The sequence below is a fragment of the Vespa mandarinia genome, chromosome 2, assembly GCF_050613455.1.
Source record: "Vespa mandarinia isolate Hongniang chromosome 2, ASM5061345v1, whole genome shotgun sequence".
Lineage (NCBI taxonomy): Eukaryota > Metazoa > Arthropoda > Insecta > Hymenoptera > Vespidae > Vespa > Vespa mandarinia.
In genome coordinates, this window is record NC_140811.1 from 9735863 (window position 1) to 9754877 (window position 19015).

The following is a 19015-nucleotide window of genomic DNA, read 5'->3' on the forward strand; positions in this document are numbered from 1 at the left end:
GTAACCAATGTAATACATATAATTTTTACAAATCAGTTAATTGTAATTTATTAAGAAATCATTTATACATCGGAAACGTTTTTTCTATCTACTTTATAATCGAGAAAAGTGTTCTGTTTTAAGTTTCAAATTGTTACTACTTTCGTGTAACATGTTCATAATCAGTTTATACCTAATACTTTTAATTATAGTCATTTGATACTAACTGTATGGAAAGGACAAAGTGTGAGCGATTATTATACTCAGTAAGTATGTTTTTGGGATAATGTTTATTCACGCCGAGTGACGTTTTAAATCGAAGTGGTTGCGAAAACATTCGAAAATATTAGTTTGTACATATTTACTCTACTCTTGCAGATTTTCTATTTTTACTATTTTGTCTATTTTTCAATCGCAATTAAATTTCTCTTTGTTTTGATAAGTAGCAGATCTAAACTTGAGGAAGTGAGAAAATTATATATTGAATTAAAAAGAAAAATGGAAAAGAATAGAGCTTTTATCCATTTCTTTTTGTAGAATCTTTTTTGCCATTGTATGTACATTCTTTGTGAGTTGATTCACATGACTTTCTTTCAATAGTATGATTCATCAAAGACTATTTTCTGAAAGTGCATTTATAAATATCCTTACCAAGGATATCAAATAAATAAAATAAGATACAATATCTATTAGTATAACAATACAGAATATCATAATTTTAATATTAATGTTATAATTAATTAATAACAATTTGTCGTAATAAATAATCATAATATATAATTAATATATACATGTATCTAAATCACATTGGTATTTGTATTATATAACTTTAACAGCTTTCTTAAATATTTGATGTTCAAATATTATTTCTAATGACAATGCTAAGTTTAAGTTCAATGTAATTCCAATGCATTATATGGAATTTGTGTTGAACTACTTTGTGAATTTTTGCTATGTACAAATAATGTATCTACATGCATATATATGTATATGTATATATAAAATGTTTCTTTAATTTCTTCATGTATTTTTCCTTATTTTAGTATAGAAGAAATTCTTGTCCCTGTTGTGCTTGTGCTATAGTATTGTTACTAACAAAGAAAAATTTTGTAATGCTCCTTTTAAAAACTTGAAGGAATTATAAGTTTATAATACAAAGTAAGTAATAGAAAAAATAATTTATAAATGATATAAATAAAAAAAGGTTATCTCAATAAATTAAATAATAGATAATCCACCAATATTAACTATTCATATTTTGATATCTGTGAATTTTTCAGATTTCCACAAAAATTATGGGACGTTACACAGGAAAGAAATGTCGCCTTTTAACAATGTTAGGACTCACAGCGCTTTTATTTTTAGTAGAGATAGTTGTCGGTTATGTGACCAATTCAATGGCTTTAATAGCTGATAGTTTTCACATGTTATCGGATGTAGCTGCATTAGTCGTTGCATTTCTTTCTGTGAAGGTAAGAGTTAGCGATAATATAGAATTAGTATTAAAAAATATAGATAATATAGAGTTGATAATAGTATTTCCTAATCTTTTACTTATTATATTATTAACATTTTAGTAAGTTTATATTTGTTCTTTTTTTTAGATGTCGCCAAAAAAGTGGTCCAAAAACACTTTTGGATGGGCTAGAGCTGAGGTATTAGGTGCTCTTGTTAATGCAGTTTTTTTAGTTGCCTTATGCTTTAGCATTACTGTGGAGGCATGCAAAAGATTCATTGAAGTGGAAGAAATACATGAAGCTAAACTTCTTGTATCTGTGGGTGCGCTTGGTCTATTCGTGAACTTAATAGGTTTATGCTTATTTCGTGGTAACTATCTTGCTCTTTATGCTCATTACAAGTTTCAATAAGGTTAAAATATTAATTTATATCAAAAATACAGAATACATTAATTAATTCCTAACATATAGCATAGAAAGGGTAATAAGAGAGAAAAATGATAGTGACATAACATATTTGTGTATATTAGCTTTTCAAAGTAAGCTCTAATGCTTTGGTAAATTTCCTATTTATAAAAAGTTTATTAATTAAATTTTGTATTTATACATAAATTGTATAGATGTATCGAAAGAGAAAGATACGTAGTTCTTTCAAAAGAGTTAGCCAGCCAAATATTCAAATTGAATGTAATTGTGAATATTATACTCCCTAATTATCATATGCCGTCGTTTTTACACTTGATATAAATCAAGAACAACTTATTATAGCATTTTGAATTGTAGATTAAAAAAATACAACGTATATTGAGATTGATGAAATATAGAAAGAAAGGATATTATTAATATTTTTTTATATACATAGAAACTTAAAATTGAATGTAGATAAGTTTAAATTGTTTTATTGTATTATCTGTTATAAGAGCTCCGAAGTAGTCATAAATTAATTATACATGATTTGTATGTGGCTTCTTAAATTTGTTGGATTAGTTATCCGCTTTATTTTTATCGTTGTAAAATGATTAAAAGAATATTGAAAATAGGAAACGTCCTATTTTTATTTGGGAACAATTATCCTACTTTCAATCAATTGTCTAAATAAATGGATATCACATTTTTTTCTTTTCGTAATAGAAAAAGAAATATAAATACTTATTTAACATTTTATTATTACAGAACATGGAAGTTCTCACGATCATTCGCATGGTATATCACGTAGTCATAACAGACTAAGCACATTAGTAGGCACAGATGACAATGAAAATGACAACACTTACAGACCACCAACGGCACAAGTAAAAAGAACACATGGCCATACACATGATGCAAGTCAAATGAATATGCGTGGTGTGTTCCTTCATGTATTGTCCGATGCAGTGGGTTCTGTCAATGTAATTGCCTCAGCTTTGATAGTGTGGCTTACAAAATGGCAATACAGGTAATATTTTCCGTACACCAGATGCTTGTATGATTGTTAGTCTTTCCATATTGTTTGTATCTTCCTGCAATAATAATAAAGATATAAATTAATTTTTTTATATAATAATATATTTATTTATTAGTGATATTATCATTACAATATTAGATTTTAAATCAATTGTTTAAAAATGTAATATTATTATTTTATTCTTTGTTATAGATTTTATATTGATCCAGCATTATCACTATTATTGGTTATTCTCATGTTACGTTCTGTTTGGCCATTGTTTCGAGAGTCGGCACTGATTCTTTTACAAACAGTACCGACACATATTCAGGTATAATAAATAAATAAATTAATTTAAAAAATTAAATAAATTAAAACATAATTAAAAATTTATACAATAATTTTATAGCACTTTTATTTTGTTATAACTTTAATTTAATTGTTATATTTTATATCTTCATGTATATTTGTACATTAAACAAATCTTTTTTTTATTAGGTTGATGCAATACAACAACGTTTATTGGAAAATGTTGATGGCGTATTAGCTGTACATGAATTTCATGTATGGCAACTAGCTGGTGATCGTATTATAGCTTCCGCGCACATAAGATGTAGAAATCTTTCAGAATATATGAAAATCGCAGAACAAGTTAAAGAATTTTTCCATAACGAGGGTATACATTCTACTACAATACAACCAGAGTTTATTGATGTAAGTGCCTTTATTGTATATTTCATTTTTATATTTATATATTTATTACTACACGACAGGTTTTATTTCTTCGCACTTTAATAGATGAGATTCATAAGATGTCGAGAGTTATGGAAAATTAATTATGTTCGTTTTTTTAGTATCAATCAAATAGTGAAATTAAAGATACACCAACAGAAGATTGTGTACTGGATTGTCCAAAGACTGATAAACCTTGCAACCATGCTACTTGTTGCGGTCCCTCTAAACAGGTACGCATTTCATAATTTTCAAAATTTCTCATGATTTTAATTTTTTGAATTCTACATTCCGAAATTCTACAGTATTACTTAAAGAGAAGCACCTCTCCCCACACTCCTTATTCAAAGTCTAAATGCCTTGGCCGATGCTTAGAAGCAATAAAATCTGATTCTGATACGATCATAGGTAAACTAATGTTGGGTATATGAAAAAGATACAAAGAGAAATATAAGAGAATTATTTTTATGCGTCCTAATGATAGAATTCATAAGCGTTTAAATTTTATTTCGATAATAATTAATAAAGTATATATTTGCTATGTACTATCATAATCTTAAAACAGATACTTCGTTTTCCTCAATGGTTTAACATTAACATTCTTACTGATATAGGTGTATTGAATAATATTATTATCATTCCTTCACAATATGATTTAATTTACAGGGTCGTGAATCTCCTTCGCCGGGGGAAACACCATATATGTGCAGGCAGCGTAACAGCTTGGCACGTTCAACTACTTCTTTAGGAGGTACAAAGCAACAGGAAGTGAACGAGATGGAGCGAGGACATTTACTTTCTCTATCTGGTTCTCATCATTCCATCCAACTTCCCCATTCTCATATTAACACGCCGACAGTTTGAATTATTCTTTGATAACCATTCGCCTACCTCTATAGCCGATTACGCAACGTAAAGAAATGCTATTGTACAAATATAATAAATTAATAATTTGATTATGCACTACTTTCGTTACTATCGTAATTAACAATAGCATTAATTTCCAATTAACGTATGGCGTCATTTATCAAATTTCATTATATCGGTTATAATTAAGAAAATTCATTATATATACATCAGTCTAGACAGTAATAATATTGTACAAAAATGTATATTATTTTATCTGAATCTAATTGCAAAAGATTCTGTTTTGTAAATTGCCTTAACCGTTGATTTTCTTGTTAATGAAACTACGAAAATTGAATATTTAAATATCGAAGGCATATTAATACCAAACGAAATACACTATACGTCAAAAAGACGTAATAATCATGAATATAAGTCCTAGTTGCCTTGGAAACTATTTATATCTCTGTACATATTCAATTAACAGTTTTGCGATACAAAATTTTATGAGGATTGCTTAATTCGTGTAAAATGATTATACTTTGAAATTTATAAAACAGAAACATAAATAATATATAGCATTAGTTCTTAACAGTATTTGCGTATTAAGTATATATTTGTATGAGCTATAAATGATAATATTTGTAATTTAAATTGTCTTATAAAGCTCTGTAAGATAATATAATTAAATTCAATAGTTACGACCCCTATGTCTATATATTTAAGCTATATGTCATAATAAAATTATTACTAGCACATTTACAAATTCATCAAAAAGATTTGAATCGATACATTTTTAATTGTCATTGAATTGAAATTTAATTTATTAAATTTGATAACATGTCGCAAATAAAGTATAACAATAAAAAAATTATTTTTTTCTATTTTAAAGAAGTTGCTATATCGGATATGCATATAGAAATTTGAATTCTTTGTAACATTTAAAAAATATTTCACAGCACATTAAACGAATAATATTCGAACCGCAAATTATCTCATTTATCGGCTGTGTTGAAAATCTACACCTATTACAATAAAATTCGTTAATATAATCAGTATTTACATCACTGTCCAACACATTCTGATGCCTAAAATGTTATACAAAGACCAATTCTTGAGTTTTTTTGGGGGCATTGATTTCAAAAATAGCAACAGTTTTATTTTATCAATTACAGTTTTGGAAATACGGCATAATAGTATCATATACAAATTCAACAGATCGTCCATAAAAATTCAGCATCTTTAATTATATGATCTACTATGTTTCTATATGATTCGAAAAATATTAGTGAAATTATTATTACTAATTACATATTGTCACATACTATTAAATCAGTTAAGTATATAATATGATCAATTATTCAACATATAAAAAGTTTCTTTTATAGAACTTCCTAGCGTGAGATCTACGAAGAACAGTATCATTAAAATAAATTCTTTTCTTTGAAAATTTGAATATTAGCAATTAAAAAGATTTCTTTGAGAAATTCAGATCTCACATTAAGTCGATCAGTTTATGTTGGTTAAATTTTTAAAATTTTGATGAATTTCCTATAAAATAACTGTTCATTTATGTTATCTTGAATTTCATCAAACATGTGTGATTTATCATTCTCTAGAAGTTCTGATAGGTGAATGAAAAATAGAATAAGTACTTCATTTGGGTGTGGCTGAGGTTACCTTGTTTAATCTAGGTCTGGTTATGTCTACTTGCTACAATTGTTTCGTTTGATGTTCTTGATGTTGACAAGACAAAAATAGCAATCTGAATGAGGATCTTAGGATTCCTTCTAAACTTTTGGTATACCAAATTTAATGTAGTTCCTCTTTTCGTTTGTTCATTGCAGCTAATTTTCCATGCAAATATATGAAGCCACAACTTACCTTGATCTCCAAGTTTGACATGAAAATAACTAAAATATGCCCTCTTCACAAATTCAGGGATAGGTTTCTTAATATCTTTCAAAATGCAATAGCCAGAGACTTTTGCAAGTAGGAAAAGACATTTGGATGGTTTAGATAGTTTCTTCTTGAGGAAGCCATGATGTACACTTAAAATATAAAAATAAATTAATCATATTAAACTATAATCATATTATATTATACAAATAAAGGAATCATATTAAATTCTTAAGTTGAACTTATATTAGAGATTCGCAATATTCCATTTTTGCTCTGAAAAATCATAATTAAAAATAATTACTTTATTATTAAATTATAATTTCTGCATATCAATATCTATGCTATATGTCAAAACTACAGCTGATATAGTGAATCCGATGCTATTATGAAATTGGCATACCAAATATACTCAAGAATAAGTTTAATTTTCAAAGCACTAGATTAAAACTTATTTTTGTTGCTGTTATTCTTATTAAAAAAAAAATTGCTCAAACCATAACGAAAGTCTTGACAAATTCAATTGATTTTATATATTCTAATTTAATATTTATATAGCGTGCAGGAATTTGGCGTAATAAATATAAATTACTATAAACTTAGAATAACGAATGTTTCCCGCAATTTTGGTATATAAAATGGTCTATCAAGTATCAAGGCGTATGTACGTATCTAAAGTCTGTTGGTAAAGTAGTTTTTAAGAAAGATGGCGCGCAGGTAGAAGAAGCGAAACGACACAAAAAGATCAGTGTCTCACTGGCAACGAGATAGATTAGATTGTTTAGTGATGTACGCAAGCATATAAAATAACATATATCGACAAATTGTCGGGATAAAGTGCATGAAAAGTACAGATATTGCAACGAGAAGGAGCAAACAATAGAAATAAATAAAATAAAATAAAAGACAAAAACTGTGAGAGGAAGAAAAGAATGACACATTGATTTTGGTCATGATATACTACGAGAAAAGTATATCGATGTAAGGAGTATAATAGAAAAATGTCACAGCGATCGTCGGAGATACACTTGGTCACAAGAAATCTTTTGACAAATAGGTGAAGATGGAAGATGAAGCTGACCTCAGGGAGCAGCTCTTTCACAATACTGTGCGGGAGAACATCGTGAGTAAAATTGTTCGTTAAAAGTCGTCAAAAATCGTATTGATTTTAAGGGCTGCCATAATAGAAGCATAATAGATGCTACGATGCTTCGATGGATGCGAAAAGCGTTCTTGTTCGGAACGGGAACGTTGATGCGCGGCAAACGGAAAGACGAGATTATCATCATGTTTGTTTCTGTCGCTTCTTTTAAAAGAAATTTTTTCGTTTTCTTTTTTCTTTATCTACTAAAATATAACGATTTTATTTCTTTATTTAACGACGGGGAGAAGAGTAACGATAGCATATCTATTTTCTGTGCGTAAGAAGTAATGGGGGAAAAAAAAAAAAAAAACGCCAATTTTGGTTTCTAATGATTTTGCAAAAGTCGCAATGTCGGATATCAATGACAAACTTTAGGAATCCCGGTGAGAAATTTATTTTCATATTCAAATTCGAATAAATCTAAATTAATTTTTTTGTCTTCTTATTAAACAATAAAAAGTAACGAAAGCTGTGAAATCGTGATGGTACTTTTCGTAGCCAAAATTTCAAACGAACGAATATGCTCATTTGATTACATAAATCTTCTATTTTTCTGTGTATATATATATGTATTGCTAAGTATGTATAACAAGTGATAACGTTCAAATAACGCATAGTAAGTATTATAAACAATATTGGTCAGTTTTATTTGGAAATTGTGCAATTTATTCATGTTTAATTATACGTATTTTTTTCTTTTTATGTTTTTTTATTTGGAATTTTTTTCTTTTTTTTCAATTGTTAATATTGTTATTTTTATAGAAAGATAATAATTGGTCTTTTCAATTTTCGATCATCCAATACAAAATCCGCATCATAAAATAAATAATAACATTAAATAATGATATTTCTTCGTTTCTTCCAATAGAACAATTTATAGTTTTATCGTTAGCGTGATTTGGATTATCAATTATCCATAGATTAATGATGTAATCAGAGCCAAAATAGTTACTTGAATTCAAGAAGAGAAATAACGTGACTAATTCATAAAAACTAATTGATAAATTTATCATTTGACTAAATTTATTTTTCTCTTTGTTTTGTCTATTGTAAGTCTATTCGGTAAAGGAAAAAGAAATCAATCTGTGCTAGGAGTCAGTTATATAAAATGTAAGTTACTAAAAAACAGTTTTTTAAATCCGAAATAATCTCTGTTTAAAAAGTTATTTCTTTCTCATTTTATTCTTCTTTCGATTTTTTCCTACTTGCATTTGTAATTTAAAAAAAGAACACACATGAATATGTTTAAATGGCCAAGTAAACATGCGAATATATTATAGATGGACCGAAGCGTAAAAGCTTTTACGTTCCGCGAAAAAGAACGAAGAGCTGTTTGACTGTCGGACATTTCTTTTTTCGATCTTCGACCGGTTTTTCTTTTCACATTCTTAATGCAATAAGAGACCGGCCTACCGACTTACATTTAAGTTAGCGAATTATGTAAATAATAAAAGGAGACTAGACCGCGGGAGAGGTAAGAAATGAGAAATCGCGGAATGCAGTTTATCCCAATGAACATTCCGTCAAATGTTCCGAAGGAAAAGATGTATCCTCGGCTATTATGTGTAAGGTTGTGTATATATTGTTAACCAATCGCTGGCGACCACTAGATTCAAAAGAATATATGAGCGAGTACGTGTTTGGTCGCAGCGAACAAGAAAACAAGCGATCATTGAAATTACAAATCAAATGCACGCGTTCGCACTATAAGCAACTTTCTTGGAGATTAGACATTGGCGAATGTCGTCTTCAAGGGGTCTGAGGCGTCTCCACTACCTATGCATAAATCCCCACTGAGACCAGAAATTACAATACTGATATATTCGAGTTACCGAATTTGGTCATCTGGTTTTTGGTCTTTCGTCGACCTGGTCACTGGCGACTGGTCAACAGTGCGCACGCAGTCTTACCTTGCGTTCTCTCTTAGCCAGTTTGTAGAAATACTAATCTCATGCAGACGAGTTGATACAAGCCTCAAGGAGTCGCAAGTAAAAGCAGCAATTCTTCGATTATTGATTAACAGGATTTAATCTTTGCCCATCTCCTGCTTTCCTTTTCCCTAGTCTCGTGAAACGCGGAAATTTCTTATTTACTCATTTTTCATAGCATATAAAGATAATTCTCTATGTAATATATATGTACGTATTTTTATTTTTTTATGCCTTGTATGTACCCGTATATATATGCTTGTTAAGCGGTTAAGTTTATACACATATATATATATATATATATATATATATATATATATATACCTGAAAACGATATATTATGGCATTATAATATCTACGTGTTAATGATTCGTAATGTCTCTGCTTTTTCATTTCCTCCAGTTGTGCAACAAGATTAAATTTCACACTGAATGAAACGGCGCTGTTGCCAACGATACGTGAGCTTTCTCTTTGACGTCAGGGATGCGGTTTAAAAAACAAAGTTTCTGCGAAACGCGTTTGAAAAAAAGCGATCGCAACGATGTAATGCTATGTTTATAGAAATCAAGATATTTGTTGTCATCGATTCTTGATACGAAAATAGATCCGTAATTATTCTTAATATGATCTCTCTCCCTCTTTTTTTTCTCTGAGCCGAGTATGCGCTGCGTTACGCTCATGGTCGTGTACACATTGGCACTGAAACGAAAGAGAAGATGCACAGGACAAAGATATTTTACGTTTTATTCATTTACTACTTTTTCGACACATTTTAAGAATCAAGTACTTGTATTAACATGTATCGTAAATGTATTTAGTATCGAGGTTATAACTTTCTTATACTCTTTATGAGGTTATCTTGTTAAGTATGATATTTTCTTATTTTTGACGATTACATTATTCAGCAATAGTCGAAGAAAATTCTCAAAATAATTATTACAAAACAATTTCAATAGGATTATTTCTTTAGAATTATTCTTTATTTAACTTATATTTATATTATTTTTATTTTTTGTTAGTATTTTCATTAATAAGAAAGAGTAACAGTAGATTTACATTGAATATTCGCTATACTTATAAAAGAGACTCGTTTAAAATCAATAGTATCGACAACTAATCGGTACAAACGTCGGATCTTTTAATCGATAAAATTTAATTTTTAGTTATAAGTATATTCTTTGTTTGAATCGGCTATCAGTGAAGCTAATCAGGCAACAAGGTCGAGAGAGAAAATAATCGAGTTTCGTGCTTGATGAAGTTTCGCGACATGGATTCGCGTTTTCGAACGTATGACATTCTCAATGTTCCTTTTGAATGATGAAAAGAATCTATGAAAAGAATCTCTATCGACCGCATAAAATATTTTTGGATACCAATTTTTTTACATAGTATTTTTTGTACATAATTTGTATTTCGAATGTTAAATTTGAAAGAGACTGGAGAAAAATGGTTGATAGGATAAGGAGGACGTAAGATTAGAAAATGCGAGCCCTGAAATAGAATATCGCATGTAATAATTTGCGTTCGTAAATAGATATCGCTCTCGTGCATAAGTAGCTTTTGGCATAGCTGATCGTTCGCTTTTGGCATTAATCGGGGCAATGTTCGCTATTGAAATGTATTTACTTTAGTGAGGATTTAGATGATTTCCATAAATTACATACGCGTTGCATAGAGATTACGAAGAATAGATGTAGGAAAATGTTTACTACCTATAAAATGCAATTAATTTCATATATATTCGTGCTCTAATCTAAATCTAACCGCTTTTACGGTTAGATTTTTTAGTTTATTTATTAACTTGTCACACGTACTTGACCTACATATTTACTGTAGGCTCCTTAATATTTTATAGATTACATTAGATGAGTCATGCGTCCCTGTTCTTGTGACCGCTACAAGAAGTATTATAGAAAAAAAGTAAAGTTATAAGAATTAAAAGTTTAGAAAATCGTGGTTTAAGCATTGTTGCTGTTTTTTTCTTTTCTTGTCCTTTTATTTGTAATAACATTGATTTTAATCGCACATTTGAAAAACCATATGAACTTTTATATTATATTAGGAAAGTATCGTGAAAAGTACAAATGCATCTCTTTTAATCGAACTATTTTTTTAATATTTAACGTCATTTTTTTCTTTGCCCCAATAGCGCATTTAAACTTTTCTTTTTTGCTTATTTAACAAATTTTGCTTAATAGCATATTTAAACTGTTTATTTTTGTTTAAGTATGGAGCATGGAGAATATTTTGTCACACTTGAAGAAATAATAGATACGACTAAAAATTCACATTTACAAAAAGATAGAAATTTGTCAATTTTTTCCATAATAAGAAAGATTAATAACTTTCAACATAAGAAAAATTAATGATAGTGTTACTTTCGTGAACTTAAACGCAGATGATTTCGTTCGTGTCTCACCGTATTCTTATTTCTTATCTTATCGTTTGTTCTTTATGAAAATACATAAGATTGCTTCATTTTCAATAAAAACGTCATCAATGATCGTTAACCATCATTAGTGATAAAAATTATAAGGTTTTAATACGGTTTTGAGCCCATTTATTCTGTATTTCAGTAAAAGTAAGCATGTCCAGAAGTTTTGTCACTTTGCTTGCAAACCGTTGTGGTTGCTTCAAAAAATGCTCGTTAAATGATCCGCTATAAGTGTAACATATAAATTTATGTTACATATAATTTGTCATATAATTTGTATGAACGATAAGGATTATATTTCGAGTTAGTTTGTTTCCTTGTTCGAACTGCATAAAATTGTGTCGACAATCCTCAACAGTGTCAAATAGTTCATGGTGTAGCATGAAATAAAAAAGCGAATTGAAAGACAACTTCACACGTGTATTTCGATTATCATAATGTAACATGTGAGGTCTCGCCGATATTACCGTTTGACGTGGACGGTAACGTGTCACATTTACAAATATGTACTTTATGTAGTAGGTTGTCCGGAAAGTTCGTGCTGATTTTGTCATTACCTACCACAAATTGGCACGAACTTTCCAGACAACTCAATATTATTAAATTCATACGCGGACAATGGCCAAATTGAGTGAACGAATAACGAAAATGGCTTATTAATTATGTCCAATAAAATTAAGGAACATAAAATATTAGCATTATCGTTATACGTTGACATCGTCTTTGTCGTAATCTTATACCTAACCTTAATTAAGAAGCAATGCTTATGATCAAACGTAATTTTGCAATGATAGTGAGAGAAAGAAATAATGCAATGTATAAATAAAATCATAAAATAAATAAAATGTATAAATAAGATATCAAAGTTACGCGCACGCAGTACCTTTGCATCAATTTTATACAACGCGTTTGTATAACATTTTTTCGATCCCTTTTAATATTTTTTATTTTCTTTGTTCTTTAGATATTCCTCCTTCTTTTCCTTCTACTTTGCATTTCGAGCTATGCACTGATTGCGAGATTTCGTCGAAGGGAGCGAGAAGATTATTTTTCGGTAGATGAAGATGATGCCACTGTTTATAGGATCAGTCTTTTATTGTGTACCGTTGCTTTAGCAGTGTCTATTGGAGCAACGTTGTTACTACCTGTGTCCATCGCTAGCAATGAGGTTCTCATATTGTATCCTAATAGCTATTACGTCAAGTGGCTCAATAGTTCTCTCATACAAGGTGAAACCTTACTTGATCAACTATTTTACTCCATTTGTTCATGTCTTTAGTCCATGAATTTGAAAGCACTGAAATATTATACATTTATGTTGTAGGACTTTGGAACCATGTTTTCCTCTTTTCCAATTTATCTCTCTTCGTGTTTTTACCATTCGCCTATTTATTCACAGAATCGGAAGGATTTGTCTGTTATAAAAAGGTAGGCTTTCAGGAAAGTGTATATAGTTTTTATTTCTCTCAATAGATTATTTATTTGATATAAATATTTTTATTATCAGAATTAATGGAATTCTTCATTGTAGGGTGTTATGGCTAGAGTATATGAAACTGTAACAGTTTTGTGCCTATTGGGAACACTCGTGCTGGGAATGGTTTATGTTTTGTCTGCTCTCATAGATTATCAGAAATCTAGTCTCCATACATTATTGAGTAAGTTTATAAAAAATATCAAAGTAAAATAATAAAATTAATAAAAAGTTAAATGGAGAGAATGACAATTAATTACATTTCTATTTTTAATCTAATTGTTTACATATATGAATGCAATTTCAGATATATGGAGCTATTATTTACCTTTTCTCTACTCTTGTGTCTCTTTCGTGGGTGTAATGTTGCTATTATGTAAGTATTATTGAATATACAAAATTAAAAATTTTGGAACCAGAAAGATAGCAAAAGAGAATAAAAATGAAATTGTAATTTTTTCTAGTATGTACCCCAGTTGGATTTGTGCGATTATTTGGTGTTGTGGGCTCGTTTCTCGTAAAACCTCAGTTCCTAAAAAATTTGGACGAAGAATTTTTTGCTTATAGATTAGAGGAGGATTGCATTAGAAGAAGGTTGGTGGAAATTATTCTTTTTTTTGCCTCTTTTTCTTTTGTATATCTAATCTTTCTTGTTGTTTCTTTTTTCTTCTTCTCAACGTAGACTGCAACACGCAAAAGCGACAGGTAAATCGTATGTTTCGCCAGTACCTATGTCCTTACCAGGTTGTAATGCAACGGTCGAAGACGACGAACTTCTTAATCTGAGTCCTGGATTAATGTGCCTCAGAAATGGCGCTCTTCAACGTGGACTGGCCCAGAGATTAGAAGATGTTCAAAAGAAAAGAAACATTTTAGACGAACAAAGACGGACCTGGTGGGTACGAAGAACACTACTTTATCCTTTGGCAATGATCGCTCTATTTATTCTCTCCACTGCCACGGCCTTATTAGCGGTTCAGAATACCTTGGAACTTCTTATCGGTATTAAAGCTCTACCATTAAGTACGAGGGTTTGTATCGAGATTTTCTTTTGTATTTTTTAAGATAATTATCAAAAGGCTAAATTATAACTGGTGATAATGTAAATTGCATAGCAATTCACACTGGGCATCAGTTCGTTGTCGAAACTCGGACCTATCGGAGCTACCGTTGAAGTCTCGGTGATACTTTACCTAGCTGCAACGAGCGCGATTGGACTTTATTCGCTTCCAGGAGTGAGAAGGGTACAACCACGACTTCGTTCTACTCCACTTACGCATCTCATCGCCAATTGCGTTCTTTTACTTGTACTCAGTTCGGCATTACCATTGCTTTCTCGAATATTAGGTAAACTAGTAAAATGACTCATTGACATACTTTTTGTCAGTTTTTGTTGCTATTTCCAATTTACAAGCTAACGTATCGTCAACATTTTTATTCCTTTATTATTTCAGGAATGACGAATTTTGATCTGCTGGGAGACTTTGGTCGTATAGAATGGCTTGGCAACTTTAAACTCGTATTCTTGTATAACTTAATTTTTGCTACGGCGGCAATCAGTTGCTTAGTTACGAAATTTACAGCAACCGTAAGAAAAGAAATTTATGCCAGATTGAGGAGTAGTTTCGTAGGCATATTTAAAGGAGAATGCAAAAAGAATTCATTGGCAATGTTTTCTACAAAGGAAGAATAGACTGATATATCGTGAGGAAGAAACAACAGAAATGTATACTTCTTATTCATTGTTTACTAAGAAGCAAAAAGCAGTGATATAACGATAAAAAAAATTTTTTCTTGATTTGTTTAATCGTATAAAATTATGTAATATCGAGAATTTTTAAAGGAAAGACTTTAATTATTTGCACTGATTGCAATCAAAATGTTAGATTCTAACGGCGTGTATCATCTCACTTGTTTATTCTTTTAAAATTTCTCCATCAGGACAAAAAAGCAAAAGTGCGAGGTTAATTAAAATAAATAATATAATTCTGATATTGAATATAGTACTAGCGATTATTTATCATATAATTACTATTCTAATTATTATTTATCTTGAAGCATAATATACGCGTCTATCTTACGAGTGTTTAATAAAAATAAGTCGGAGGTAGTCACGACAATGACAAGACAGTATTATGATAAAGACAAAACAGACGTATCAAATGGATGCGTGAACTTTCGATGGCATATTGCATAATGCGTATTTGGCTTTATCGTAACTTTTTTCAAAAATTCCGCAGACAATCTTTTTTCTATCAAATGGTTCGTTGAGGGAAAAATTTTTTTTTCTGTTTATAGCATGAAATTCTAACCTTTATAATTTAAATTTCTCTTATATAGCAGAAAATAGCTAAAATTTTACTCGCCCATTGCCAAAATTTACAAGTAAATGCATTTCAATCGATTTTGTACGAACATTTACTTATTGCAATGCATTTCACAAAAATGTTGTCGTCACTATTTTTGTTTATCGTGAAATTGCCTTGTTATAAAAGAAATACATATGTGATGGAAATGAATAATTAATAAGACAAAAAATAGGAGGACGTTGAAAAAGTAATGATACTTCTTAATGAGTCTTTCGTTGTCCTTTGATAAAATAATAAATTAATAACATGCATTTTAATGCATATAGACAGACTGTATGCAATGCTTTAATGTTAATGGAGAGGAGGTAATAAATATTATTTATCTTGCTTATAAAAAACAGTTGATATAAATGGAATCGATTCAATATTTATCAAAATGCAAATCTTTAAGTAAATATGTATTTTTACACGTGAAAGCTTTAGATCCTCTGTATCCATGACTATTTAGCATCTGTATTAGTGCTAGGTAAATTTCTTAGATTTTTTGCAGCAATATTATGTGATAATACATCTCGTCAAGAAGACAATACAATATTAAGACGTGCACTGGCACTAACATACTCATGATATTTTTTATATATTACGTATATAGGATATAATTTCTCAGGATATAAAGTGTACTGTTTTACACTTATGTTATACATTCTTCAAGTGATGTCATGAAATTCTTGCTTATTTTTACGACAAATTAATTTGTCAAACTGAAGTGTTTTATTGGCATCATTGACTTAAAAATATTATATTATATTTTTCTCGAAAGACATCGTTCATGTACGTGTGTGTGTATGTGTGTGCGCGCGCGTGTATGGTATAAAACTCGCGCTGATAAAAAATCTGTAATATACTTAATATCTAGAAAATCCTACGAACACGTTATTGTATATGTAACATTTTTTTTATATTATGGGATAAAAGTTTTTATAAACGTTATAATACTTTATCCGCCGATATTATCTGTACCATAGTTAAAAATATGTAAATAATGTTATTTATTCTTGTGTATGTACACTTGCACATACAATTTTGTGAAAACAAATGAATCCTGATTCAATTTTTAAATATTCCTTAAAGTCTATAAATGCCGTTACTCAGTAACGTATAACTCGTATTCATCAAACAAATTGAAAGATATAATTTAAACTCAAAAAATCAAAATTACAAGCTACGCTTTTCAATGAAAATTGAATATACATTTTCTTAAATTTGTATTAGTTTATTATTAATTGTTACATGGTTTTAATCCATAACGACGTAATACTTCAGTGCAGTATTTCAGTTTGATACCTTTACGCAATATTTTGTACTGACCAGTTTGTGATAAATCTATTACTGTAGAACCTAATCTTTGTAACTCACTAACGTTTTTTTTATTTTCTGCTTGCTGGTAAAAAATTCCTGCTAATTCTGGCCATAATTCAGAAAATTCATTAGGATGCACACTGCTTAGTTTATTACTTTCATTAGCGCTCGTAAGAGCTAATGGTCCTGCTAATTTAGCAACAGATCTGATAAATTTATAATCAGGTACTCTGATGCCAACATTATCAATTCCAGGATTTAAAGATGGATTCAATGCTTTTGTTCGTTTCAATACAATAGTAAATGGTCCTGGCAATAAAGTCTCTTTTAGAAAAGGCGGTAATTCATCTATAATTCCCCATTGGTGAATGTTATTTACATTATCAATGCAAATAGCTAATGGCTTGTGTTGATCTCTTTTTTTAATTTCATATAATCTTGTTATAGCTTTGTCATTTTTTATGCTACCAGCAAATCCATAAATTGTGTCTGTTGGTATAGCAATGATTTCTCCTTTATTTAATAATTCTACGGCTATTGCAATGCTTCTATCACCTCCAATAAACCAATGCTTTTCTTCTGGACCCAGCAAGTTTATTTGTTCCGCCGCTGCATTTAAGAATACTTTCATGGGACCCATTGTGCTTGGATTCATGATTGTTCTTTGCTGATTAATTTTCAGATATAACTGTCAGAACAAAAAAAATCAATAAATATTGTGATATAAATAAAAGAAATGATTCTGAAATACCTTTAATCGCGCCAATTGTGACCACATTGTGGATTACAACATTTATAGAAAGTTGTCATAGGCTCATCAGCTGATCTTGTCTGTATTTGCATGAAATATGCACGTGGATTTGTACACTTTGGGCAACGTTCTTCTGTAGAATCAACATTTTCCCATGCTGCGCTTCCACCTAACACATCATCTACTTCTTTTAATTTTGGATAAGTACGACTACTAACTTTGCGTGCTATGTTAAAAATATAAGGACAGGTGTTACAAGCAAATCTCAATCCTGTATACTCTTCAACATGGAGAACATTACCACATGTTGGACAAAAAAGAAGCATAACGTTTTAATCATTTAATGTATATCTGAAATATAAACAAATATATTTTGAGATTTTTTATTTTATGATATTCACTATACTTTAAATATAAATGAAATATGAAAACAAAATAATAAATAAAATTAATTATTTAAATATTATACATTTAGGACCACTTTGACCAAGCTTGGTTAACATTAATCAATGATTAAATCGATCAGTATTGTAGCAAATAATAAAACTTTTAAGAAGTTTATACATATTATAGAATAGATACAATAATAGTTAAAATAAATTATGAAAATACATACATACATTTTCATACTATAAATAAAATTTTTAAATGGTTACTGATGTCTTGGAAATATAGGTTAAGAATGATATAAAGTTAAAAGTTTTGCTGTTAGCTATACGAAGTATCTCTAAAGTTTCATCAGAAAATGAAATTAAATACTATTTTAACATACGTAAACATTATGTATGTTATTATGACTTTAAATTGCAGTTTAAACCCGTTTTTTAGTTTCTTTTCTTTTATTAGAAACTTTATGATTTATGTAAAATTATGGTATATTTATTAAAGATGATTAAAAAATATTTATTAAACAATTACAAAAGCATGTGGCAACCGTGACTTGAATAATGTTTAAAATATGCTGAGTACTCACATGTTAAATTAGTTTCCTCAGAAACAAGCAGAGTTGTCAGGCTCTTATACATGGAATATATGACGTCACATTTCCCCAAATGATACTCCAATACTCATCACTTGCGTCAATTGACGTGAATTATGCTTATGATATGCATCGCATCTCTACCTAATAAACTAACCTTAACAACTTTTCTTACTAATAATCTTACTACTTTTCCTCCACTATTATATGATTTTTTTCTTCTCTGGATCTGCTAATGCTGAATACAAAAAAATGAAATCTCTGATGTAAAAAGTTTACTATAAATATAAGTTCTATTTAC

At 29.5% G+C, this 19015-nt stretch overlaps 4 protein-coding genes and 1 long non-coding RNA gene across 6 annotated transcripts; 2 read left to right on the top strand and 3 right to left on the bottom strand.

Annotated features, from left to right (window-relative positions):
• The first annotated feature begins 102 nt into the window (after nt 1-102).
• On the top strand, nt 103-5138 carry ZnT63C (solute carrier family 30 member 1). Its single transcript, XM_035862929.2, has 8 exons — nt 103-245; nt 1260-1451; nt 1584-1806; nt 2610-2871; nt 3073-3190; nt 3358-3573; nt 3714-3824; nt 4258-5138. The coding sequence occupies exons 1-8, from the start codon at nt 210-212 to the stop codon at nt 4453-4455; spliced, it is 1356 nt and encodes a 451-aa protein (XP_035718822.1). The 5' UTR covers nt 103-209; the 3' UTR covers nt 4456-5138.
• LOC118440260 (uncharacterized) lies at nt 1301-6991 on the bottom strand. The gene is made up of 4 exons (XR_004837806.2): nt 6641-6991; nt 6322-6488; nt 2711-2935; nt 1301-1443 (listed from the first exon to the last, which is right to left on the bottom strand). It is a non-coding gene; the product is annotated as an uncharacterized LOC118440260 (long non-coding RNA).
• Nucleotides 6992-7074: 83 nt separating this feature from the next.
• Nucleotides 7075-16747, top strand: lili (LMBR1-like protein lilipod). Of its 2 annotated transcripts, none has more exons than XM_035862886.2 (9): nt 7075-7459; nt 12807-13071; nt 13167-13270; nt 13374-13500; nt 13624-13692; nt 13781-13910; nt 13999-14347; nt 14432-14663; nt 14771-16747. In XM_035862886.2, exons 1-9 carry the CDS (start codon nt 7400-7402, stop codon nt 15007-15009), a joined length of 1575 nt encoding a protein of 524 aa, XP_035718779.1. In that variant the 5' UTR covers nt 7075-7399; the 3' UTR covers nt 15010-16747. The 2 variants fall into 2 exon arrangements, with proteins under 2 accessions (XP_035718779.1, XP_035718773.1); XM_035862880.2 differs by lacking the exon at nt 7075-7459 and adding an exon at nt 9244-9468.
• A 130-nt stretch (nt 16748-16877) lies between these two features.
• Tcs1 (Threonyl-carbamoyl synthesis 1) lies at nt 16878-17877 on the bottom strand. The gene is made up of 2 exons (XM_035862945.2): nt 17736-17877; nt 16878-17672 (listed from the first exon to the last, which is right to left on the bottom strand). Exons 1-2 carry the CDS (start codon nt 17760-17762, stop codon nt 16905-16907), a joined length of 795 nt encoding a protein of 264 aa, XP_035718838.1. The 5' UTR covers nt 17763-17877; the 3' UTR covers nt 16878-16904.
• On the bottom strand, nt 17738-18061 carry Polr3K (RNA polymerase III subunit K). Its single transcript, XM_035863029.2, has one exon. It carries the CDS (start codon nt 18059-18061, stop codon nt 17738-17740), a length of 324 nt encoding a protein of 107 aa, XP_035718922.1.
• Nucleotides 18062-19015: the final 954 nt, after the last annotated feature.